Below are 27,784 nucleotides of genomic sequence, written 5' to 3'. Positions count from 1 at the left end.
ATGCCATTGAAAGTTCAATGAATCTCAAAGGATCTAGGAGTTTTCATAGATTTAAAACTTAAATTCTTTTTCGTTTTTCGTGGTGGAAATTAGTGAATCGTCATTCACTTACCTTCAAATATTCTGCAATCAGGGTTACGGCATCCCTCTCCCGAGTTGTAGAATATTGTGTTGGGTCCTAGCCTTAGTATCTCATTTGGGTGATTTACTAAGGAATCAATCAATCAACTAACTTGAATTCGTTTTCTCCCGTTTTGTAGATGTCAAAGTTTGACAACTATGGTCTTCTCAAATCCCGTGGAACAAGCATTCCACATGAAGATGATATTCCACGATTCGATCGAGGAACAAGAGATCATGCTTCACTTCCTCCTCCTCCTAAAATTATTCTCCCTAACCCACAAGTTCAAAGGCTTGAAAAGTTCAAGATCACTCAAGCCCTTTTGGCAAGTAAACATAAAGAAGGAAAGCCGGTGTGTGCACACGTCCTAGGGATGAAGTCACACATTGATAGGTTAAGAATGTTGGGATCCGTTGTCTGTGAGGAAATGGCTATTGATTGGGTTCTTCAGTCACTTCCTAACTCATATAGTGAGTTCGTAAGAGAGTACTATATGATGAACTGCGACGTGACCCTTAAAGATCTCACATATATGCTTATTGCTGCTGAATCAGCAATGGTTTGGCGCAATAGAAAAGCAATGTTGATTGGTGAATCTGCCTTCGAGACCTCTATGGATGTAGACAATGGAGACGAAAGACATGCAATGATCGAAAAGTTTGATCATAAGAGAAAGGCGATGTCTGAAGTAGTTCCATGTGCTGTTCCAAAAGAGTCAATTTGCTTTTTTTGCCAAGAGAGGGGGCATTGGAGACGAAACTGCCCTATTTACCTAAGAGATCTAAGAGATGGGAGAGTCAAAACGTATGGCTCTGCTTTAGGTAATATCCATTGACTAACTCTTTTAAGTTTCTAGTCTAGATTCTTAAAACGTAATGTGATAAGATTACAATTGATGTTTTGTAGGGTCGAAGAAAAGAAAATGACGCTTAAGGGAAGAAGTGCGCAGAATCTAACCGAGAAGGAATGGATTTCGATCGCATTACTTGAAGATTAGATTCTTGAGCTACTACTTAGAGTTAGAATTATATTGCTAAGAAATATGTATTAGCATAGTTTTTCAATGAGATGCATTGTAAGGACAAATTTTTCCGCAATAAAATAAATTTTGATTTTATATTATTTATTTATCCTTGCAATGGCGTATATGAAAAATTGATGTTTGAATGTTTCTATTATTAGCAATAATGAATTTGGTTCTTATTTATGTTATTTATGGAAAGTCGAGAATTTACCAAATAGGGAGAGTTTCTCATCGCCCAAGTTTCAATTGGACAAAAATTTGGAATCACGCAACTTGGTTGCATGATGAATGAGAAATTTCATATTTGGAAATTAGACTAATTCGTTGACAAAGTGTCAAGTGAAGGACTAGGAGATCGAGCACACAAAGTTGCGTGTTGATCAAGTTCACCATAAGAGAAACAAGATATTCGTCATGGTTTACTAAAAGTTTAGTAAATATGATTACACTTATAAGATTAAGTGTAATTCGGAATTGATTAAAAAGGTTTAAATCAATAGTAGAACGAATAAGAAGAATCAAGTAGGCAGAAAGATAAAAGTTTCTCCATTCTAAGAAGAAGGGAGAGTAGCTTTTATGCTTTATGATAGGTATTAATGATTTAGAACCATATTTCAATTGATCCTCTAAGTAAGTCTTAGTACAATTATATGTTTAAGAAGAGGAATCAAGAATTGAAGAAATGGTTAAATCAAGAAGTCAATCATACTTCGTTCCAAAACAAGTCTTAGAGTTAAGATTGTGACATTGAGTGAAAAGTATTAAAAAGGTTTGTAACATTCATCAAATGTGGAAAGTTGTGATGTCTTGGATAAGACAAAGACCAACTAGGACCAATTTATGAAGAGTTTTAATAAAAGCTACACTAACTCTTGAATATTTGTTTGTCAAGAAATGTTTTGACAAGAGAATCTTATATGTCAAGGAGTCAGTGGGAGTCTTAATGGTCTTGAAAGGTTTCAAGAACAAATCAAATAAACCTTATCGATCATCAGTAGCACACGAGTTGAGGTTTACAACCTATCGTGTTGACATTATTTTGTTCCTGTGCCGTTCCACTTGAGTTAATTATGCATATGAGTCCTATGAGTTCTCATTTGAATGCATAAAAGGCAAGGACCTTGATCAATGAAGAGTACATTGATAGGAAAGGGTGAGCTGCTTAACTACTTGGAAAACGTGGTGGGCAGCTGTGCTACCATAAGGCAAGAAATCAAGATTAAGAAAAGTTCGGTCCATATGAGTTTGAATTTGTTGTAAACTTTGGTTTTGACAAATTCACATGGATAGGAACACATACACCGTTTAAATCTAAGTGTCATAAGATTTCCTCCTTCATGAAAATGACTGTGAGGAAATGCTTTCACTAAGAAATATTTTTAGAAGATAGTGATTGTAAAATTGCATTCTCGAATTCGATTACGGTTACGGTATCCCTTTACATAATTTGAATTGTGAGGTTTGGCAATTGTTTACACACACATATGAACTATCTAAGGCAAAGGTGTATAAGTTCAAGAAGCCTTGATAAAAGATTATCAAAGCACTAAGTATTAGAAACATGAACTTAAGAAATTCAATAGGTATTGTTTTTCTGGAAGTTAAGATGTTTTGAATACATGTCGAAGCTAGTGGGAGCATAAGTGTTATGTTTTATAATAATCATCATGATAGTGGGAGCATAAATGTTATGATTGTATGATTATTAAGGAAAGTATTGCAAGTTTGCAATATTAATTATAGAAAACAAGAGTTATACCTTGCAAAGTTGTAAGGGTTGTAAAGTTGTTTTGCTATAATTAAGGGAGAAAATATTATGCTTCATTTCAAATCTAAAGGATTAGGTTGAGAAATGTTAATAAATTTAGTCAAGGGTACATAGTGTGTTCTTAAAATTTCGATTATGATTACGACATTCCTTTTCACAATTCGAATTTTGAGAACGTAGCAAATAAAACATTATGCGTCGTGTCCCATATGCTTCGGGTATAGGATCGATCGCAAATGCTTTAATGTTTTACCATTCTAAAATTTTCCAAATTTCGAGCGCATTTAGAGGGAAAAGGGACTAGAATTGGTTTTGACTAAAATAATTAAACAACTATCAAAGGACAATCCAAAGTTCGACGAGGATTGGTCGCTTGTGAGTAGTTGGAAGTATAGTATTGGAAAATATGGAAATGTTTCCATATTGGATGGACCATATCGACATCATTACGAATAGATAAGATTCTATTAAGAATGAATTGTCATATGGAAAATATGGAAATGTATCCATATTGGGAATTGAATATTGAAAATCTATGACTAGATTAGAAACTTTTATGCAAAAGGATGTTCAAAGGAATGTACTTTGAATGAGAGACTTCATATCTAAGGAGTTGTATTGTAACAATCTCCGATGGAGGACTTTGTAATATCATTGGCAATAGTCTTTGTGACTTTGGTGCAGTGACATTACGAAAGGATTATTGCATAGATTGTTAGAATCTAGCATATTTTATAAGTAACAATAATTTGATATTCTCACACTTATGAAAAAGGATTTGGAGTTGTGAAATGAGAATGATTGGAAAGGTGTTCAATTTGATCTATTTCACAAAAGTAAGAACCATAGGTAAACATTGTGTGCATGCTAAGAGCATGGGACAAGTGTAATAATTCAAGTAAGAAGTTGATTACTTGAAACGACAAATAATGAGTAATCGATATGGTGATAAATAAAAGGAGTTTTATCTATACTCAAAGGTTTGAGGCCATATGGGATTAGTATTATTCTTGTGTTTCACTTTGCATGTTTTGACTTCCAGAATAATTGAGTTTATTAAGAATAATCGAATTATTCGAACGGGCCACAGTCGTTCATATGTTGGAAGCAGATATGAAAGAAGACTGTCGTGAATTGGTGTGTGGATTGTCTAGAGGAGTATTAGACATAAGCAAATGTTTGTTGCAACGTTCATGAGTGCTTATGAATATGATTTGAGCATTGGATTAAACCCACGCTCACTTGGATCGCTCCATGAATTGTATCACGAGTGATTAGTGAGACGATAACATCTTATATTCTTGGAACCGAGATGTGTGAGTTGTATCTTGCAAATCAGTTGCACATTGATAATATGTAAACGCACTAGTAACTTGGTGTTATAAAACATATTGTTGTGTGTGATTTGGTGAGTAAGTGCAAGCAAGCATTGTATCAAAGTTTATCCGTTCCTTTTATCCAAAGTAGGATAAAAGCGATATCTTTGGGCCCCTCGATGATTTAGTGATGACAAACGTAAATGCTCGGCCGGGCTAGGGCTAATTTGATTTGTTCAATTAGTCAGTCGTCATAAATCGGGTATCAAGATATAGTACAAAGAGAATGATTTGAAATCATATCTCATATGATATCTAGAATGGAGGAATATATGATCCCTTATCTAAGGACACGCGTATCTGATATGATCAAAGTTGACAGTGGCTTTGGAAAGCTACGATTGCAGATCGGGATCTGAAGTCATACGCGTAATAGTTATTAGACTTATCCAAGTGGGAGACTGTTGGATTAGTGTCTGAGTCCATAACTATTTTGGTATGTACTTGACCCGATGGTGCATGGTCCTTTTGGGTTGCCTTCACCAAAGCAACTTGATAGGATGAATTATGGAGAGAAAGGATTAAATATGATTTATTAATATATTATGGGAATAATATATTAAAGGAGAAATCATATTGTTTAATTAATATTAGTCAATAATTAATTGGTAATTAGTTTTGTGACTAAAAGAGATTGATTAAACTTAAGGGACTGGAATTGTAATTATAAGATAATTGCAATTTGGGCCATGGATTGCCTTTTATTATAAGGTGGACGAATTCTATGGGGGAAGCCCACATGAAATTGTCCAAGGCCTTATGGAAAGGGCTCCATGGGTTGCTTAGGGCTTAAGCAACTAAATTAGGGTTTCCTTGTTAGATAACCCTAATTGCCTCACTATATATAGATTCCTTAAGGACCAAAAACGTGGCTAAGCTTCTTGCTAGGGTTTTCACACGGTTTTGGCAGCCTCTAACCTCTCTCCTCTTCATCCTCTTGCTTATGGTGTTTGTGAGCCATTAGAGGAGTGACACTTGTGACTCTAAGCCTTCCAAAGTTAATTCAAGGAGGAATTGGGATTGTTATTACTACATAACAATCAAGGTAACATCTTAAACCTAATTATATGTTAATATCGATTTCCATATGCTAGAATTAGGGTTTATAGTCTTGGGTAACTTGCATGTACAATAGAGAAACCTAGATCCAAGCATTAGGGTTTGTATGAGCACATAGGATGTTCTTAGGACCAAAACCCATCAGCAGATGGGCTTGGGCCTGTTTTGGGCTTTTGGGCCTCACATGGTTATTGGACCTGGTTGCATTGTGGGCTATTGCATATGTTATGGGTCATGGATATATTGGTTGGGCTTTAATGGTTCAAGAGGCCCATTAATGAGGTTGGACATTGACCTTGGGCCCATTATTTAAGGAAAGATAATTGGACCTCAAGAAGGGGGTTGAAGTTTGGGTTATTTTGACTAAGTAAGATTTTGACTTTAATTTATTGTCATCTTTCAGCACGGGAGGTTTCAGGCTGTTAGGATAGCAATGTTTGTATTTTAGCAGTCAGAGGTGAGTCTCCTCACCATACCAATGGGTCTAAGGCACCAAGGTCAGCCCATTATGTGATCATGATATATGTATTAGTTATTTTGTTCTTGCTATGTTATGTGATTGTGTGTTTTGTATGGAAGACCATGGGAGAGCCCAGGACACTTGGACGTAATACCATGAGGGGAGCCGATGACTTTCCTAACAAAGACCATGGGAGATCCCATGGCACTTAGGTGTAAGACCATGTGGGGAGCCCATGGCATCCTGGAGTAAGACCTTGGGGATGAGCCCACGACATCCTTATCTGTTGTATGCATGGCTTATGTGATATATGTTTAGCTTCGATTAGCTACTAGGATATATGTATGTGTGGTGTGTGGTATACTCTGGGGAACTCACTAAGCATTTCGCTTACAAGTTGTTGATTGTTTCAGGTACATTGGAGCCTAAGGGCAACTGCAAGGCGTGATGGCGCGGCATGCACTTTATCTCTCTTTTTCACTAATATGTTTGGGGATACCCCGATGATTTAAATAATGATGTTTTTAAAACTAAATATGGGATCTCATGGTTTTATGCAATGTGTTTATTAATTTAAATGAAAATTTTCCTTGAAAATTTGGGTCGTTACAGATGTTTTGGATAAACAAAGACCAACTAAGACCAATTATGTGAAGTGTTTTGTCTTGATAAGAATCCGCACTAACTCTTGAATATTTGTTTGTCAAGGAATGGTTCATGACAAGAGAATCTTATATGTCAAGAGGTCAGTGGGGGTCTTAAGGATCTTGACAAGTTTTAAGAACTAATCAAGAGTAAACCTATTGTTCAACACTAGCACACGACTTGAGGTTTGTAACCTATCGTGTTGACATATTCTTGTTTCTGTGCCCATTCCAGTAAAGTTGACTATGCATGTGAGTTCTATGAGTTCTCAATTGTTTGCATAACAACTTGGAAGCAATGGTAGGCCCTTGTGCTGCCAGGTGGCAAGAAATTAAGATTGAACAAGTTCAGTCCATATGAGTTTGGATTTTTCACTAACCTTGTCTTGTGATTATTGTTATGACAAATTCACATGGATAGAAACACATACACCATAAAAAAATCTAAGTGTCATAAGGTTTCTCTGCAGTTCATGAAAATGATTGCGAGGAAACGTTTTCACTAAGTAGATTTTAAGGAGATATAATTGTGACATTTGCATTCTCCAATTCAATTATGATTACGACATTCCTCTTCATAATTTGAATTGTGAGAAATGGCAAAAGGGTCTAAACATTTGGAACTTATTGTCGTAAGTTCTGAATAGTTAAGACACACATGTGAGCTATCTAAGGAAAGGTGGATGAGTTTGAGAAGCCTAGATAAAGTCTCATCGAAGCATCTCGTATTAGAAATCTGAACTTTAGTAAGAAAGTCAATAAATATTGATTTCCAAAAGTCCAACTGATTTTTGGGTACATGTCAAAGCTTGTGGGAGCATAAGTATTATGCTAATAAGAATGTAATTATTATGCTAGTGGGAGCATAATTATTATAAGTGTTGCGAGTTAGCAATATTAATTATAGAAAACAAAAGTTTCAATTTGCAAAGATGCAGGGTTTGAAAAGTTGTTTTGCTATAATTAAGGGAGATGAAATTATACTTCAAGCTTAGATAATGAGATTTTAATCAAATATAGTCATGATTATGTTGCGTTCTCACAATTTGATTATAATTACGACATCCCTTTTCATAATTCGAATTATGAGAACATGGAAAATAGGAATATTGTAGCAAAGGACTGGTTAGGTATCATGTCTTTATGTAAGACATCATGAATCGTGTCCTATATGGTTTGGGTGTAGGATCGATTACATGTGTTATAATATTCATCCATTCTAAATATTTTCCAAATTCTTAGGGCATTAAGAGGGAAAAAAGAGATAGAATCGGATATGACTAAAGTGGTTAAACAACTGTTAAAGGACAATCTAAGGTTCACCGAGGATTGGTCACTTAAGGACAGTTGGAAGTATAGTAATGGATGGACTATATCGACATTATTATAAATAGAAAGTATTCTATTAATAATGAGTTCTCATATGGAAAATATGGAATGTTTTCATATTTGGTGTTAGATATTAAGAGTATGTGCTTAGAAACTTTTATGCAAGAAGAATGTTCAAAGGAATGTACTTTGAATTTGAGACTTCGCTTCCATGGAATTGTCTTGTAACAATCTCCAAAGGAATACCTTGTAATATCGTTGGTCAAGTCTCCATGACTTTTGGTATCTAGACATTACAAAGGAATCATTGCATGATAGTTTAGAATCTAACACATAATGGCACTGATGAGAATTTGGAATTCTTACACTGGTGATAAAGATTTGGAATTGTGAAATGGTTTTCATTGAAATGTTTTTCAATTGATCTATTTCACAAAGAAATGACCATACAAAACATAGTGTGCATGCTTGGAACATGGCATAACTATTGTTTTAATTCAAGTATTAAGTTGATTATTCGAAACATTCTACAATGAATAATGAGTAATCAATTTGTGACTCAAAAGTTTTTGGGCCATATAGGATTAGTATTATTCTTGTGTTTCACTTTGCATGTTTTGACTTCCCGAATAACTAGGCTATTCAAACCATCCACAATCGATCATACTTTGGAAGAAGGTATTGAGGCAAGACTGTCATGAATGGGTCTGTAGTTTTCTAGGTGTTTTAGACATAGCTACAGTGTTCATGAGTGCTCATGGAATAAGATTCGAGTATTGGATTCAATCCACGCTTAGTTGAATCACTTCATGGATTTTATCACAAGTGATCATGAGACGATAATATCTTATATTCTTGAAACCAAGACATGTGAGTTGTAGTTTACAAGTCGATTGCACATTGACATATGTAAACGCACCAGTAACTTGGTGTTATAAAACATATTGTTGTGTGTGATTTGATAAGTACAAGAAAGCATTTGAGTCAAAGTTTATCCATTCCTTTTACCCTTGGAGGGATAAAATCAATATCTGTGGGCCCCTCGATGATTTAATGATGACACCCCTAAGCATTTGGCCAAGCCTGGACTAATTTGATTTGTTCAATTAGTCGGTCATCATAAATCGAAAATTGGAAAACAACAGATGGACATAGAGAATAATTATAATCCATGTATCATGTCCATATGATATCTAGAATGGAGGAATATATGATCCCTTATCTAACAGACGTGTCATTGATTAGGTCAGAGTTCGACAATAACTTTTAAGAGCTACAATTGCTAGTCGGTTTTCAAGTCGTACTTGCAATAATAGTTATTAGACTTATCCAAGTGAGAGATTGTTGGATTAGTGTCTAAGTTCATAACTATAATTGGTATGTACTTGACCCGAGAGAAGCATGGTCCATTTAGGTTGCGTATCACCAGGACAACTTGATAGGATGAACTTTTGAGAAGAAGTTATTTGTGATTTATTAATATATTATAAGTTTTAATATATTAATATGAAATCATATTATTTAATTAGTATTGATCAAGACCTAATTTGGAATTAATTTTGTGATCAAAGGATACTAATTAAATATATGGGGATTGATTGTGTAAATCATTCATTCTTATAAAGTGAGCTTATGATCCATAGTTCTTTATGTTGGGTTAAACCCATGTGGTGACCCATGGATACTTCATGGAGGTTAAAACCCATGGAGCCTAAGGAATGTGGAAATTCATGCACATTAGGGTTTGCATGGTGTAACCCTAGTTGTGCCACACCATATAATAAACTCCTTGGTTGGTGAAATTGGTGCTTGAGAAACTAGAATGTTCTTGGAGAGTCGTAACCAATTTGTGTACACCATACTCTCTCAAAAATAGTCTCTGTCCAAACATGTGTTGTGATTCCATTTGAGACATTCACACTATTGGTGCTAAGTTCTTAAAGGCCAAAACTACAAGCTACAACAAATAAGTAATTCTATAACTCATTTCTATGATGTTTATGTAAATTGTATGCTAGTTGTAGGCTTAATGCTTTGGAAACAACAATGCATGTATAATTAGAGAAAACATAGATCCAAAGCATTTAGGGTTGTATGTGCATCTTAGGATGTTGTATTATACTAAAACCCATCAGGTATCACTACTCAAAATATCATTAATAAATCAAATATTTAGATATAGTCATACCTGACACACACAAATGCTCGTGATGCCTCGAATGAACAATTCACCCACAAATTTTTGTTGACGACTCCTCATACTTCATTTTCAACTGTTTTTCTTTGATATTGAAATCATTAGTTTTATCAAGAACATTATATATGAACTACTCTATAAACTCATGTCATAAAATCACTTTATCATCATTGATGGTCTTTTAAGACTTTAGCCTCATGACATAACATATCAATGATTACATATGCACATAAATTGTAACGCCCCGACTCTTAAGTATTAAATTTCAGCTTCATTCTTTCATATTGAAAGTCTACTCGACGAGTTGGATGCCCTGACTTGTCAAGTAGGAACGCGTGTGGACCGCACACTTAAGTGATCAACTCGGTGAGTCGGAGGACAGACTCGACGAGCTAGAGCTGGTGGATGAAACCCTAATTTCCAAGGTATTGCACCCTATTTAAAGAGTCATTAGCCTCCCTTGGCCTCCCTTACACCCCCACCCTCGAGCTCAAACCCTAATTCGTGTTTACTCTCCATACTTGTGTGCTTTAAGCTTAGAAGGTGGATTTTGGTGAGAGGAACTTGAAGATCAAGAAGCTTTGAGCAAAGGATAGTTGGGGATCTGAACTGTATTCCATATTAACATCTCATTGAAGGTAACAAGTCGTTACCTTGGCTCTCCATTAAGTAGATCTTTTCACTCATGGTTTAGAACCCTTTTTAGGGTATTGTGGTGGTATTTCCGGATTTGGGCCAAGATCTGAGGTTGCAACTTCAGAACTGGACCCCTTTAACCCCTTATGATCATAAAGTCTCAGCCTTTGTCAAGCTATGGCCTTCCCATTGCCTTAAGCCTCTTTTTTAGCTTGGTTTTGGATCTTAAGACCTTGCATGCACGTAAAGTTTGCAACTTTGCGTGATAAACATGCCTTGGGAAGCTTGATATGCAATATGGAGCTTTGTAGTAGCTTAAATTCGTCTGAATGAGTGTTGGACTGAAGGGACTTGACGAGTTGATTGGTCAACTCGGCGAGTCCGATGAAGATTGTCGTGCAAGGGTTTCTGCATGGACTCGGCGAGTCAGTAGGAAGAGTCAGCGAGTCAGCTAGGATTTTCCCGACTTTTGAACATACATGAACTAGGCGAGTTGTAGGGAAACTCGACAAGTTGATGGGGGATTTCACGACTTCTCGAGTTCAGGAAGGACTCGACGAGTCGGTGAACTGCACTCGACGAGTCGGGTCAACATGGACTGTTGACCTTGACCATTGACTTGGACTTTGACTCAGGGTTGACTAGTTGACTTCTGGGGTATTTTGGGAAATTGGAAATTTATGGATATGGTTCTATGGTGAATATAGGTGGTGAAGTTTGTTACGGTGATCCGAGAGCTTGAGCTTATCACTTCGATTCGACCGTTGAGAGCTGAGTTATCCTCACTATATCAATTGGGTCTAAGGCACCAATGTCGGCCCTTTTTGGATGTGTATCCGGGTTTATTACACGTTATGCTTTATGATATGTATCCTGGTTATAGGATGGTTGCTATGTTAGAGATCGGTTAGATTAATATCCTGGTTATAGGATGGTTGCTATGTTAGTGATCGATTAGATAGGTATCCTGATTATAGGATGGTTGCCATGATTAGTGATCTGTTAGATTTGCATGTTTACTTGTTTATATGTATGTGCACATGTTTGTTGGTTTGGGAAAAGGGTTAAGGCAGGTCCTGCTGTGTGCAGTAGGCCAAGACACCCTGGGCAGACTGGGTAGACTCTAGGCCCGGGCCGGGTAAATCCTGTCAGGCCGAAGGCCCAACAAGCGGTCCGGATGGGCTGAAGGCCCCGAGGAAGGCGGTCCAGACGTGTCGAGGGTTCGGAGAGCGGTCCAGATAGACTGAGGACCGGGAGTCGGTCCAGTCCGACTGATGGCTCATTATGCATGTTGTTGCTTATATGTTTATATGATATGGTTATATCTGTATGACGTTGGTATTTTGGGGGTAACTCACGAAGCCTTCGAGCTTACATTTATCGATTATTGTTTCAGGTACTTCAGATGATTGCGGGAAGGCGAAGGTGTGATTGTACACTTCTTCGATTTATGATTATGATTTATGGGAACTCTGATATAATACTATTTTGAAAACGAATTGTAATAACTTAATGATTTTTAAATGTTTTAAAAAGTTTTAAATTGTCTTGGATTTTTATGGATGTTACATAAATAATGACTTTAGGGTTCAATAATAACACAATCATGAATTAGTTACATGTTCGATCGAGTTGTCATCAATCAATACAGTCGAATGATGTCGAGTTTCATCACGACCGAATCATCCCCAATTAATAGATTACACGTGGTTCCATCGTGTATCGGTTTATCAAATCGAATTCGGATTCAATTAATCGGTTCGGGTTTTAAAACATTAAACACATTATAATTTGGCCACAATCAAACCCTAATATGCACCCACAAAGTTCCTACATTTCAAACCCTAAAATTTCCCTTCAATCTGCACAAAACTGCCATGTCTCTTGATAAGGCCGTTGAAAGGGGAAATGAGTCATCGGCCCCTATGTCGACGGCAGTTGCTGCCGTGACCAACGGTAATGGTAACGGAACTGGTGCAGCGCCGTCTAACGCCAGCTACCGTCTCCGATTGAACCCTAATCAAGACCACAAGGCGGAAAACTACGACGATCTAGGGATGGAGTTCACTCCCCTGCTTTTCAGTTCTCTGGAGCGATACTTGCCTCCAAATCTCTTGAATGCTTCTCGAGACACAAAGTATAAGTACATGCGGGACATTCTGCGTCGTTATTCGACTGAAGGAGAGCGTACTCGAGTAAGCATATGCATTAAACATCGCTTTATGCTGCATTGCTTGCATAAATTTGAATTTTCCGTGGATGATGAGCAATTGATTTGTTTTCAAGACTAAATTGCATATGCGTAGAATATTACACACGAATTTTGCATTCTGTTTGATATTTAGAGGATCTGAAGGAATCGTTAATCATCTTTTCCATTGTTTCATTTCAACAGGACCAGAAGCACAGAGAGTACAGGCAAAAGATCATATCCAATTACCAGGTAAATTTCATCTTGAGTGGAAGTGAAAGGTTCTTCTTGTTTACATCTATCAAAATCAAACTTTGACATTTTGATTTTCTTGTCAGCCTCTGTACAGAGAACTTTATACATTGAATCCTTCAAGCTTTTTTGTCCAATCCTTTTGGAAGGCATTTAGTGCGAATGATAAGAACAGAGACGAAAGTATCAGAAGCATAATGTCTGAACCTGCTCCAGGAGTGTATACATTCGATATGCTCCAGCCACGTTTCTGTGATATGTTGCTAAATGAGGTATTAATTTGTTATCATAATCCTGTGATTGGGTAAAACTTATCCCGGACATTTTCTTATCAGGTTGTGATTGCTGCCTTAGGTAGAAAATTTTGAAAAATGGGTCCATGAAACAAAATTCAGAATCATGCGACCCAATACCATGAACAAATATGGTGCTGTTCTTGATGACTTTGGCATGGAATCCATGCTTGAGAAGCTTATGGAAGAGTTCATTCGCCATATCTCAAAAAGTAAGTTTTTTTTTTTTTATATATATATATATAAAAAAGTGTAGAAGAATTGTTTCAAGATCTCTGTTATTAAATCTGTTTCTGGTTTTGAAATCATATGCAGTTTTCTTTCTTGATGTTGGAGGGTATTCTCTTGATTCCCATCATGGATTTGTAGTTGAATATGGAATGGATAGAGATGTTGAACTGGGTATGTATATATGTTTTTTTATTTTAAATAATGATTTTATTTGATTTGATTTAATACTTGTAATTAATATATATATATATATATATATATATATATATATATATATATATATATATATGTTTGTTTATTTTTTAGGGTTCCATGTGGATGACTCTGAGGTAACTTTGAATGTATGCTTGGGGAAGAATTTTACTGGTGGGGAGTTGTTTTTTAGAGGTGTTCGATGTGAGAAACATGTGAATACTGAAACACATCCTGAGGTATGTTTATAAATTTTCGTTGTAATATTATATAAATAAAAATTCATTTTCATGTTTAATTTTACAGGAAATTTATGATCATGCACATTTACCTGGACGTGCGATTATTCATCGTGGTCGACATCGACATGGTGCACGAGCCACCACATCAGGACAGAGAATGAATTTACTGCTGTGGTGCAGAAGGTATTAATTAAATTTTCAACTTTTTAATATTATATGTGACCAATTTTTAATTAATTTTATTTTTGTTTTTTATTTTGCAGTTCTGTGTTTAGAGAGTTGAGGAAACATCAGAAGGAGTATTTGAATTGGTGTGGGGAGTGCAGAAGGGAGAAGCAAGCAAGGCTTCAGCAGTCTGTGGCTGCAAAGAAAATGGTATATATATTATTCATGTTTGGTTGTGTTTAATCCCTTCTAGAAGATTCTGGAAACTGATGAAATGTTTGTTTGATGTTGTTATTTAGGAGTTGCTTGTGAGTCAAGGAGATGGTGGGGCTTTTGATCTTCATTAGAAGAAGATAATGATGAATGTGGTTTGTTTTTTGGGGTGTTGTAAATTCAGGTCTCTTTTTTCAGTTGGACTACATGTTCTGCCCTTTGGGCTTTGATCAAAAATGGCGGAATGTTGTTTATTACAACTTAACTTAACTTAGATTATGTGCTTTTTGTGCTTCTTGTTGTGATTGAATGTTGTTTGTTAGAAGGTGAAATATGTTTGTTTTGTTCTTATAAAGCTTCTGCTCTGTCTTTTGTGTTTTTAAAGGCTAAGGGGTACTTATAGCACAATCATTTTTAAACCAAACATGACTGATTGATATTAGATAGATAGACTGTACCCGATTAAAACTAGGTTTCATTAGTTTTAGAATGATTAGTGAATAGTGAGTAAAAGATAGATTTTGAAAAACTAATGATTAGAAAAATTACTTGAAAATGCCATACTTGAAAATGACATTTATGCTATACCTTATTTTTCTTTTACCATTATTATCTTATAAGGAAAATTATTTAATAAATAAATACATGTGGGTCCCACCAACACAAACCCACCCTCCTAAATCCCTAATCCCTAAAGGCTGAAGGGGAGAGGTGTTGAGCTCATCAAGCTCCACCTCACCTCCAACAAGGAAGAAAGGGAGGAAAAAGAAGAAAGACTAAATTTGTCATTGTTGAGTTGCCCTTCCGAGCTTGACATGACTAGTTCAAGGTCTGCAGTTCATGGGGTCCATGTCACTGCTGCCGATGGTGTGCTAAATGCACTCAGTGCAGCCTAATAGATTTTTTCATCACCCACCTCGTCTTTTCTCACCACCTCACCTATATTTTAGTTTAAAAGATTAAATCGTTTTAAAACACTTAGTATTCTTTTAAAATCATAATTTGCGGAAAAAAAATATGATCTCATAGTATAAGTCATTAATAAGTTTCCAAACAAAAGTTTTAAATGACATTTTAAATGTCCAAGTCCTCCTCTAAGATCTTCAATCTTCCCACTTATCTAAATACATATCAAAAATTCAAAATATATAGTTTAGGCCTACTAAGTAATATATGGATTTGTCATCTTTAAAGTTAAAAGAATTGACACATTCCTTACACTGATGGGAATCCCGAAAATCATTTTTAAAATCATGTTAGTAAATGATAAAGAATCTCTTTTATGGAATGGAATACATTCCTAAACTAGTTGTAAAAACTCGTAAGTCCTTAGTCATAAATAATCATATAACATTTAGAAGTTATAACAAAAACCCTAAACCCATATACTATATTGGGTATTCAATCATAAACATAAACCCAAAAAACCAAAATATTTAACCTCCATCAGTGGAAGAACATGTAACTAGCAATCCTAACACCAATAACACTAACCAAACCCATAAAACCCTGTCATTTTGTTCACCATCGACTTGATCACCATAAAATTTGTTGTCACCTTCACACAAGCAACTTATAGGAGTAGAAATGGTTCTTCATATCGTCCGAACATGTTGGAAACATCAATGTGACCAACCTTAAGATCATCCACCTTTAGCTCAAGCTTGTTTGCAACATAAGTGACATCTCTAACTGCGTTTGTAGTAGGATAATCTACATGTCTTGTAAACGGAAGCCACTGGAAGCATTGTCATCCAGATGGTGCTTGTAGTTGAACGACCAATTGTGAGTATGTGAAGAAACATTCAACATTTTTCAAGAGATTAGGGTATGGATGTTTTTAGAAGAATTGTGGTAATAATGTTTGGAAATTTGACCATTTTAAGGCACAAAGGACATTATATAGGGAGAACAGTCACACACGTGAGGTGTACACATCCTTAATACGCTTTAGACTAAAACGACGTCGTTTCTTCCATACATCATCCACGTCAATGCTAATGTGGCTACTTAAACCGACTAAATTAGGTTTTGGTAACTAAAAAGATAGGTCACTTCTGACCTTATGTCCATATAAAGCCAAATTTTCCTTACTAACTATTACAAGCACACAAATCAAACATCATCATCATCATCTACCACCAACAAAAAAAACCCTAAACCCATATACTATATTGGGTATTCAACCATAAACACAAACCCAAAGAACAAAAATATTTAGCATACTTGTGACGTACCGATTTTCAACATAAAAATTTCATTTTTATTTATTCAACTATATTAGAGTATAATTACAATGTGCGTAAACATGGCACGAATGCACGTATGTACTGTCGAACCTTGCCGTTCTCATGAATCAATGAAGCACCCGAAAAACAATTATAATCAACTAGGTAAGCACGAAACTTAGTGAGGTCCCTAAAATACCATATACCACAATACATATACATGCATACAAATAATGACTCACAATCTGCCAATAATATGTGTATCTTAGGCTTACAGCCCAACCATTTTTCTTCAACATGGGTCTATGTGTACTACGACCTACATGCCATTTCGTCAACACGCGGGCCTATAGGCTCCCGACCTCTTTGCGGTTCTGCTACCATCCCCTAACTAAATATTAATAGACAATTCAAATATCACAACAATTACACACCTAAAGACTGCACTTTAGACTCTACTAGCACATGCACATTTATACTTTCTACTCTACCAGTTTCAAGTACATTAACATTTAAGTACATATATATTATACTATCAACTCTACTCTACTAGCTCTTTATCCTAACATACATGGACATATATTTTAATACATAGTATAGTGAGACAACCCACTTGGATAATTACTCAGACGGTTATCAAATATCCTTTAAATGATCTGACGGGTGGTACGTATTTATTATGTATTATCCTATACTATTATATCTTATTAATATCTATGGCAATCTGGTAGAAGTTAGATTCTTCATTAATTCCAAATATACTTTCATGGCTATCAAATAAGGATCAGTCAGGCAGGACAGTTGGGAGGCAGGGCCATTTCGGCATATAACTTTCTAAAATCCAACAACCAAGCCAATGTGACAATTCTAGACACCTCTCCTATAAGTAGAACAATCAATGTATTTAACATGAATTAATGACTAATCAGGTACTTATAGGCTCATAATAATAACTATAGTTATAAACATAAGCTATCCTAAAAGCCTAGTAAGTGTAGCTTAACTTACAAAGTTTCTAGCAAAAACCGAGAAATTGCCAGGGCATAACTCCGACCTGAGCACTTCAATTTATCTAGGTTCTCAAATACCTCAGAGCCTTGCTAAAGTAACCGGGAACTAGGGAGTATCGGGGCTAGGGGTGTGGGAGGGTTTCCAGAGGATTTGAGGCTGAATAGGTGAGAAAATGAGATGAAAACGGAACATATATATATATATATATATATATATATATATATATAGGGTTAATGGGGTGCACCGCGCACCCTCCTGAGGCACATTGTGCCTATTGATTGATGCTGCTCCACCCTTCGTGTGCCATGTGTCTTAAATCTGGTGGGACTCACCCACCATCTAGAGCACGTGCGCGTCGCGCTTACGTACCTACGCGTGGCGTTTTTCGAAAAACTTATAAAAATCGTATCTTCCTCATATGAGCTTCGTTTTCGAAATTTTTTACATCCACGTGTAGCTATCAACGAGTACTACAACTTTCATTTAGACTATGTCGGTTAATTTTCACTTTATTTTTAAAGTTATATTTTTAACAGACTTAGATTGTTAAAGTCCGTATAAAAGTTATAACTCTTCCATACGACATCCGTTCTCGACTTCTTTATATTGACGAATTCCTATTCATGAGATCTTCAACTCTCGTTTATTGGCTAATACTTAACCGATCTTAATTTTCAATTTCAGTGTCATGCATTTGTAACGCCCTGTTCCGAATCATTTCCTAATTCGAGGATATGTCCTGAAGAGCGGCCATCATAAGGATTAGGGCCTTTGAAAAGGTAAGATTTAGGCCCATTTGGATGTAGGTAATATAGATATGTGACCCAATAGTTCGGTTTGCACTTTGGAGTCAAAGGGTAAAATGGGAATGTAGTGTTTTCAGACTTCTTTTATGAATTATGGATTTTAGTTCGATGTGTTTTAAGTCAAAAGTAATTATATAGGGTTATAGAGCTCCTTAATACATTTCCATGGATATAAAGAACGTCGAAAACGATTTTGGTATTGATAGCTCGGAAAGTCGGCGGGGCAGCAACTAAGGATTTCTTCCGGGGAGCTTCTGCATTCGAGGTGAGTCTCCTCACTGTTTGTATGGATCGAAAGAACCATAACCGACCCATTTGGTTTATGTGATATAGGAAGACATGGGGGTTAGCCCTAGGCATTACGTATGAAAGACCAGGAGGCGGCTCCTGGCACACTGTATGCTATTATGTATGATAGGAAGACCCGAGGGTTAGCCCTATGCATTATGTATAAAAGACCAGGAGGTAGCTCATAGCACACTGTATGCTAATTAGCTAAGTAGAGTAGTATGTATGTTAGATGTCTTTGTGATGCTTGCATGGAAGACCAAGAGGTTCCTCTTGGCACTTATCTGTAAGACCCACGGGGTGGCCCCCGGCTTGGAAAGAAAGACCACGTGGCGGTCCGTGGCATAATAGCAAGACTATGTATCAACACATAGCATATTTATTTATTATGATATATGAATGATATGTATGGCTCACGGTTATGTATGTCAGTATGTGATTTATGTGCTTATATGACTAGACAATATCCGGTTGAAAGAGACAGAAGAGGTAGGCTAGCACCCAGATTTGTTAGGTAGTATGTTGATATGTATGGTATGTGGTATTTGGGGAACTCACTAGGCTTTTCAGTTTTGGTTTCAGGTACCTTCAATTTTCAAATAAAAGAGCTCGGGACGATCGCAAAGCTTACACCTATGTTTTCCGCAATATGTCATTTCTGGGAATGAACTCTGATAAATCTTTTATTTGAAATGATTTTCAATGTAACATCCCAATTTTCAAGACCAAAAATTTCATCTTTAGTTTAATAATTCATAAAACCAACTATAACGACCCAACAATCAAGGGTAAAAATTTCATTTTATTATAGCTAAGACATTGATACCATTTATTTCAAACATTTTAAATCATCGCTAAGTAAATCATTTATCAGAGTTCATCCCAAAGTCATTCATTGCGGAAATCGTAGGTGTATGCATTGCGATCAGTCCGAGCTCTTCTTTCCCAATCAATAATACCTGAAACCAAAACTGTAAACCGTAAGCACAAAGCTTATTGAGTCCCCCAGAGCATACCCACACACAATCCACATAACAAATATCATATTACCTATAAAATCTATCTCTACCACATAAGCCCTGCATAGAATCATATAAGGAAGCCATGGAAACCCTAAAAGGTCTTACACCTAGTGTCACAGGAACCCCCATGTGGTCTTATCTGCCATGGGAAGCCCCACATGGTCTTCCTGCCTTAGGAACCACCACAAGGTCTTCCTGCCAAACAATACATAATGCAAACTATACATATAAAGATATGAGCTAAACATACAAACATATAAGGATGCCCTGGAAACCCTCCAAGGTCTTACATCGGGTGCCACGGGAACCCCCACGTGATCTTAGCCCACTGCCATGGGAACCCCCACATGGTCTTATGTCCAACTGCCTCGGGAGCCCCCCGGGGTCTTCCATGCAAGTATCACAAAGACAACTAGCATACCAAATTCCACACAATCAACTACTATACTACATATATAACTATATGCCATGGGAACCCCCGCATGGTCTTCACATAATACATAATGTATCAATAGCACATTCACAACAATCATCACAACTGGATAAATGGGCCGGCCTTGGTGCTTTAGACCCATTGGTATGGTGAGAAGACTCGCCTCTCGAATGCTGAACTGATAAGCCGAAGTCAGATATATCCCACACGTTGCTCCTTCTCGACTGCCCATAATCAATGAATAAATAACTCAGCATAATTCCATAAATACCCCCAGGGCCAACCCTGATCAAGGTCAAGGTCGATAATCCATGCCGACCTTGACTCGTCGAGTGTGACCTGACACTCGTCGATAGGGGTGAGCATTTGGACCGGTGGACCAGACCGGACCAGACCGTTTTTTTGGACCCCCGGTCCGGTTCTCGGTTCTAAGATTTCTCTCCGGTCCGGTCCGGTTTTTTTCCCGGTCCGGTCCGGTTTTTACCGGGTTTAGAACCGGTTGGACATGATTAAGATTTTTATGACGTTTTTTAAACGCACATAACTCATTCGTTTTAAGTCGGATTGACCTGCAGTTTTTTCCAACATTTAGTTTACAATTTGTAGATGAATTTAGATTATAATTTTGTTTATTTTGGTAATATATTCACCGTGTTACAATCCTTCAAAGTAGAGCTATCAAAGCTGAAAAAATTCCGCTTTTCAACAACATTTTGTAAGCTGTGACGTTTTTTAAACACCCATAACTCATTCGTTTTAAGTCGGATTGACCTCCGATTTTTTCCAACATTTAGTTTACAGTTTTTAGATGAGTTTAGACTATAATTTTGTTTATTTTGGTATTATATTCACTGAGCTACAATCCTTTAAAGTAGAGCTATCAAAGTTGAAAAAATTCAGCTTTTTAGCAAGATTTTATAATCTGTGACGTTTTTTAAACACTCATAACTCATTCGTTTTAAGTCGGATTGACCTACGGTTTTTTCCAACATTTAGTTTACAATTTGTAGATGAATTTAGACTATAATTTTGTTTATTTTGGTATTATATTCATTGAGTTACAATCCTTCAAAGTAGAGCTATCAAAGCTGAAATATTTCAGTTTTTTAGTATTATTTTATACTATAATTCCGAGTCCGCGTTTAGCACTTGTGGTAGAGTTGTAAGTGAGTATCCAACTAGTTTATCGACATTGATAGTTGAAGCTTTGTTATGCACCCAAGATTGGGTGATAAAGTTTACAAATCCGATAGTTGACAACGTTGGTGACATCTTGAACGATGATGATATAGCTTTGGGTAAAAAAATTACAATCTTTATTCTTTTTTTATACAATTATTACTTTTTATTAAATACTAACAACATTTTCATTTGTGTTTATGTAGAGATTGCACAAGCTTTAAATATGTTACATATGGATGACAATGATATGGGGAAGAGGCCAATGGAAGATTAGATTATGAGTTTATGAAATTTGTTAGTTTGGTTGATTTTAAAGTTTAAACTATGATTTTTGTTGTTACGGTAATACTTTTGTATGTTTGTCTTAAAATTGTTTAACTTTTGTTGGTGAACTTGATTTATATGTTAGTTGCTTTTATTTGGAAAATTAATTTTTGCAAATTGCAAGTTATAATATTATACATCAATGTAGATTAGTTAGGCATGAAACGGAAACATATTAATTTTGCAAGTTATAATATTATACATCAATGTAGATTACTTATTATACTCTATGCAATTAAAGTTGTACCGGTCCAAACGAGTCCAAAAACCAGAAAACCCGGACGTGGACCCGGACACGGACACGGACACGGACACGACTCATCCGGTCCGGTCCATGGTCCACAAAATTCTCCATAACCGGTCCGGTCCAAGAGTCAGTCCGGTCCGGTTCGGTCCGGGCCGGTCCAAATGCTCACCCCTACTCGTCGAGTTCCTGTTTAACTCACCAACTCGCCGAGTCATACCAGTGACTCGTCGAGTTCCTTGGTGTTTATGGTCGTAAACTTCTAACCGAACACCCTTGACCTTAAACCCTTGGTCGTGAACGAGAAAACCCTCTCGACTCGCCGAGTCACTTGCACGGTTCGTCGAGTCCCCTTAGTCCCTTATGTTTACGGCCCTTTCCAGTGGGAGTCAAGGTCCCAAACTTCATATCTATACTCTACTAGTGATAATACCACGTAAAGTTGCCAACTTTACGTTCATACAAAGTCTCGTAATGCCAAAAATACATCAACAAGCTTCTTACAAGTCTCTAATGCATGAATAAGAATTAGGGTGCACCAAGGAGACAACTTTATGACAATTGGGACCTAAGAAGATCCAGATCTAGAACCATATCCTTGTGATAGGTCCAGATCCAAACTTGGTTCTATGTTCTCAAGGATGGCCACAATCTTCCAAAGAAATCAAAGCTTAAGATAGCAGATTAATACCTCATTCAGGAGTCCAACACGAAATAGATGCTTGATCTAGAACTTCCCCCTTGATACTTCCTCTTCAAGCTTGGAATCCTCCCTAAAACCCCCAAAGATAAACTCCCAAACGTTCTTACTTCACACACTAGCGGGTTTGCGGCCGTGAACGTTCTCCTATGGTGATAAGGGAGGCCATTGGGGCAGATAATGATGTTTATATAGGGGCAAACCCCGAAATTAGGGTTTTTCCCTAAATAACTCTAACTCGCCGAGTCGGGCCTTCCGACTCGCCGAGTCAGTTCCGACCCGTGCCCAAAATGCCTCGACCCTACTCGATGAGTTGGACTCCCAACTCGCCAATTCCATGCATAACATTTCCCCCAAATGGTACTTTCTAACCGATACTCGAAACAGGTGTTACAAATCTCCCCCAATTGAACTAGACTTCGTCCTCGAAGTCTGCTGACCCAAACAATTATGGGCAATGCTCTCGCATTTCCTCTTCTAGTTCCCAAATCCATTCAGAGCCCCTTTCAGTGCTGCCATTGCATCCTTACCAACCTTATTTCATGCTTTCGAAGACCCTTGGTCTTCCTATTAAGAATTGCAACTGGCTTCTCAATATAGTTCAGAATCTCACTTACCTAAATGTCGTCCAACGAAACGAATGCGGACTCGTCAGTGACACACTTCCAAAGTTGCGACACATGAAATGTGTTGTGAATTTGGCTAAGCTCCTCCGGCAAATCCAAGTGATACGCTACCTTGCCCATCCGGGCTGAGATCTTGAACGACCTGTATACCGAGGCCCCAACTTGCCTCTCTTCCAAAACCTGATAATCCCTTTTCAGGGGGACACCTTTGGCAACACAATATCCACGAATGAACGAATTCCTTGAAATCTGATCACATCTTCTCCATCTGAAATCTAAAGTCTTGAGGTGGTCTGTCTCCCCGACAGGCTGCCCACATATGATCATCGTCAGACTGGTTCCATAAGAAAACCAGTCTAAATAGAATACTTCCCACTCGCCATACCTTGAGGCCTCCTAAAGAACAAAGTCACCGATCAACTGCGGCTAACAAATAAAAAACAACTCCATACACAGACCCCAAATCACTGAAGTCGCTCCTACTCCTCTTGATGCTACATGACTCCTTTCCAGCTGAATAACCAGGTACCTCCCTGGCCCCCACCTTGTCTGCCAACTGTCCTGAACACTGGACACCTACCCGATTGCTGAGCCAAAACACATTCAGCAGTCCCCAGCGACCTCCGAAGGATACCTCGTCTATCCATAACTTCCCTATCCCCTTCAATCCATTTGATCCATCCGATCGAGATAGGATGACAACCTGTCGTCACTGAATCCAACGCAAAAGGTGGATACTACCAGCATAGTTGTAGTCTTACATCATACCCGGTCTCCTCCGACCTACCATTTCCTGATTCCGACATATCATGGCTCTATTACAGATAGAGCCACCCGAGACACATCACAATAGTTTAAACTACCATCAAACCAACCCGTTCACCACCCTGGAATTCTGCCCTCGATGCCCTTGGCATAAAGATGCCCTACATCCCATCTTACTGAAACAAAGCCCTGCACAAATTGCCGATTCGGGTTCCTATCCAATCCGAATTGTTACTTCGCTCCTATCTAGAGATACTTGAATTGGAATTTGCATAATGCCCCATGACTTCCTGTCATCCTTTACTCGACTGATTACTAAATACCCTTAGCTGATTCCCTGAGACTTCCAGTCTCGCACCCGGTCCAACCACCAGGTTATTATGAGATCCAATATCAGGGCTACCCAGCCGTAGCCCTTCTGTAACATACACTACCCATCCATATGATCCTGTATCACAAGGTCTAACCCTTAGCTCAACAGTCTTTACCGGTTCCAACCTGAATTCCCAATACCACCCGGATCGTCTCCAGATAACTGATCGGTCAATCACCTCTGGTTATGATCCTAAATAAGTTGTGCCCCCCCCCCTCCCACAACCTTGCGAACTAGCCTACCCTAGTCCAAATCACCTGAAAGACTCCGTGAACGCTACGGCACCCCCACAGTCTTACAACACACTCTACCGCTAGTGCATGCTACGACTCCCTCGTAGTCTTACAACACTCTCTACTGCTAGTGAATGTTATGGCTCCCCTGTAGTATTACAACACTCCCTACCGCTAGTTCATGCTACGACTCCCCCGTAGTCTTACAACACTCTCTACTGCTAGTGAATGCAACGGCTCCCCCACAGTCTTACAACACTATACCCTAACTGACCAGTAGTGAATGCTACGGCTCCTCCATAGTCTTACATCACTTTCACCCTTTCTTTTGTCCTGGATACCTGGACGATTCTCCCCCACTTAGTTTCAACTAAGTCCGCTCAGCACACAAAAACTGGAGGATTCCCAATCCTCATTACATTCCAATGTTCACCTTGCTGATGATCGGTGCTTACCAAAGCTAGAACACCATGAATAACCCTTCTAAAACAACACAATTCCCATAAACCAACTAACACATCAATGACTTCAAAACACTTAAAAGCGATATCACGCCCATATCTCGGAGTCCAACGAACGGATAGTTTAACAAAAACTTCAACGACAACTTTCCCTTCCCTCGACAATCCCAATGGCTCTTCCAAACATAATTACTAAGGCTACAAGAAACTAGTCACAACTCCCTCGTTCAAACCCTTGAACCAACCCCGAAAATGACTGGAGCAGGTACACTCACTGCTCCTCCCCGATCGTCAGACAGTCGACCTCCTTTTCGTCCACCTGAACACACGAAAATTCAACGGACTTGCTTCCTATGGCCAATCCCTGATGACGTGGCCATACCTGCTACACCGGTAGCAACCCAGATCACTAAACAAATTCCGACAACGGCCCGTAGCAATCACGGTACGCGCGGAATCCGCTCCGCAAGATACATCCGTCTGAAGATCTCTCAAAGATTCCTCGACATACTGAATGACATCTGACAATCCTTGCTAACCCAGACAATAGCAGAAAACCAACCCGAGATCCAACTCATCACAATACTCAAACGATACAAATACCTGGTATCCACCGTAAATGGCCGAAGATAGCATATCCGCGAACATCTGAAGGAATCCTGACCCCCTCCTCCTATGGTACCTTGACCACCCTGAGTACATAATGTAACACCTCATTCCGATCCCAATGACGATCCAAACCCTTGGAACGAAACTTCTTCGCGTAGTTTCTACAAACGGTGCATTGGATCCGACCTTGCTGGCCTCTCAAAAGCTGATCCAAACTCTTGGATCTCCGCCCGAGACCCTCCAAAAAATTCACCTAACCTGAACCTCTCGCATTGAGGTATTCCTAATCAATCTTTTGTCCTCGGCTCTATGATCCATGTCATTCAGGGTCTCGCACCCTGATCCACTTACTAGCTCAATCTCCGCGGCTACACTGCAACAGCTGGAGAAATCTCTACTCTAAACCTGACTACAAACTATCCCTGAGACTTGGTCTCCAATCCCAAATGTGCAATAGGTCGCATAATCCTTGCCGCCTGATCCAAGGTGAACTCAAAATCCTAGCGGTCCTTCCACTAACTGGCTCACCACCGGAGCTGGGACCAAACCCTGGTCCTACTCATGCGCGCTCATCCTCATTATGTGAAGCAACTATTCCCACGATCAAGGCATAACCAAGAGTCCTCCTTCCCATAAGCTTCTCAGATTCTCCAAGACTCTCACTGATTCGAGTATGGATCCTGTGCTTTTAGTAGTACGGGCCCAATACTACCTTCCACACCTATCCAGACTTTCCTTGGCAATCCTCCTGAATCCTCTGAGTCACTTACTCCACCGATATACTAAACATTTGCTAAACAACAAAACGATCTCTACTGTAGTACCTCCTAGGCTCCCCCTAGGTTCCCAACTTCACCGAACTGCCCCACTAAGCTCACTGGAGCATATCCTAGGTTGTCCTAGGTTCCCAACCTCTCCCTGCCCTCAGCTGCTGAAAGATTCTCATTAAAGGTCATCTAGCTACCTCATTATATAGCCACATACAACAGAGATCAAATAATCCTTCAAGTAAAAGATCCATCCCTAGAACGGTTGGACTCAGACGAGAGTTGCACAATAGGGCCAAATCCATCACTCTGAAATTATCTGGCCTGTGCCACATGTGACCTAGCATATTCACTTAGTAGCTAACTCACATTAATAAGAGTCCTACAAAGCACAAAGCAAGCAACATTCAGGTAATTGGTAAATCTAACCAGCATACCCTAGACAAGTCAGTTTATCCTCACATCCAATCCGCAAGTAGGTAACACTTGACACTAATCTCATCCTAGGCTCTCCCTAGGGCACTCTCCAACATGAGAAGCTATCATTGGACATCCCGTCCATGTACCACAACCTATGTTGTCCACATCCATTCATCCTCGCTGTCGGTTGCCTTATGCATGCAAATTGTACACATAACAGGATCTAATAGACTGTCGAATAATAGACTCTACCCTAAGACCATAGGAAATAAGGTCAAACCAAGTATTCTAAGGCTATAAGATCCTAACCATATACAATTTTCAAAACATACACATTGCAGTTACAATTACTAATTATCATTCTCATTCCAGCATGACATCCAATATCCTCATGGCTACAAGTATCACATATCAGGCCAACTTGTTGCTGACTGTTCAGCACTAGCATGCAAGTCTACCATCTCATACAACATATACATGCATCTCCCCTAGCCCTAACTAGCATGCAATTCATAGATTCATAATCAAATCATAACAGATAACAAATGTGGGTATTATGGGGAAACTTACTTAAGCTTGGCTGATTGAATGCACCACACCCTTTCTTGTATTAGACATTCTTTACTTAAAACATTTTCTTTTGAAAGCTTTTGGAAACTTTACAGATCCTCAGTTTGAGTTCAGACACACCCGAAGGTATCCCTGAATCCATCAAACAAAGGCTCTGATACCAACATGTAACGACCCAACAATCAAGGGTAAAAATTTCATCGGGAACCCACATGGTCTTAGCCTGGAAAGCCATGGGAACCCCCACATGGTATTATGTCCAATTACCTCGGGAGCCCCCCGGGGTCTTCCATGCAAGTACCACAAAGATAACCAGCATACCAAATACC

At 38.3% G+C, this 27,784-nt stretch overlaps 1 protein-coding gene and 1 long non-coding RNA gene across 2 annotated transcripts; both read left to right on the top strand.

The window, feature by feature from the left end:
* The first annotated feature begins 12,440 nt into the window (after positions 1 to 12,440).
* LOC145101203 (2-oxoglutarate and iron-dependent oxygenase domain-containing protein CP2-like) lies at positions 12,441 to 14,748 on the top strand. The gene is made up of 9 exons (XM_079038381.1): positions 12,441 to 12,809; positions 13,010 to 13,057; positions 13,144 to 13,329; positions 13,412 to 13,562; positions 13,666 to 13,752; positions 13,888 to 14,012; positions 14,080 to 14,198; positions 14,279 to 14,390; positions 14,480 to 14,748. The coding sequence occupies exons 1-9, from the start codon at positions 12,492 to 12,494 to the stop codon at positions 14,525 to 14,527; spliced, it is 1,194 nt and encodes a 397-aa protein (XP_078894507.1). The 5' UTR covers positions 12,441 to 12,491; the 3' UTR covers positions 14,528 to 14,748.
* Positions 14,749 to 21,166: 6,418 nt separating this feature from the next.
* On the top strand, positions 21,167 to 21,790 carry LOC145100000 (uncharacterized). Its single transcript, XR_013704753.1, has 2 exons — positions 21,167 to 21,479; positions 21,567 to 21,790. It is a non-coding gene; the product is annotated as an uncharacterized LOC145100000 (long non-coding RNA).
* Positions 21,791 to 27,784: the final 5,994 nt, after the last annotated feature.

Source organism: Lactuca serriola, chromosome 4 (genome assembly GCF_051521515.1).
Source record: "Lactuca serriola cultivar US96UC23 chromosome 4, Lser_US96UC23_V15, whole genome shotgun sequence".
Taxonomy (NCBI): Eukaryota; Viridiplantae; Streptophyta; class Magnoliopsida; order Asterales; family Asteraceae; genus Lactuca; species Lactuca serriola.
The sequence above is the reverse complement of the archived record's forward strand: the minus strand, read 5'-3'. Positions and strand labels throughout refer to the sequence as shown.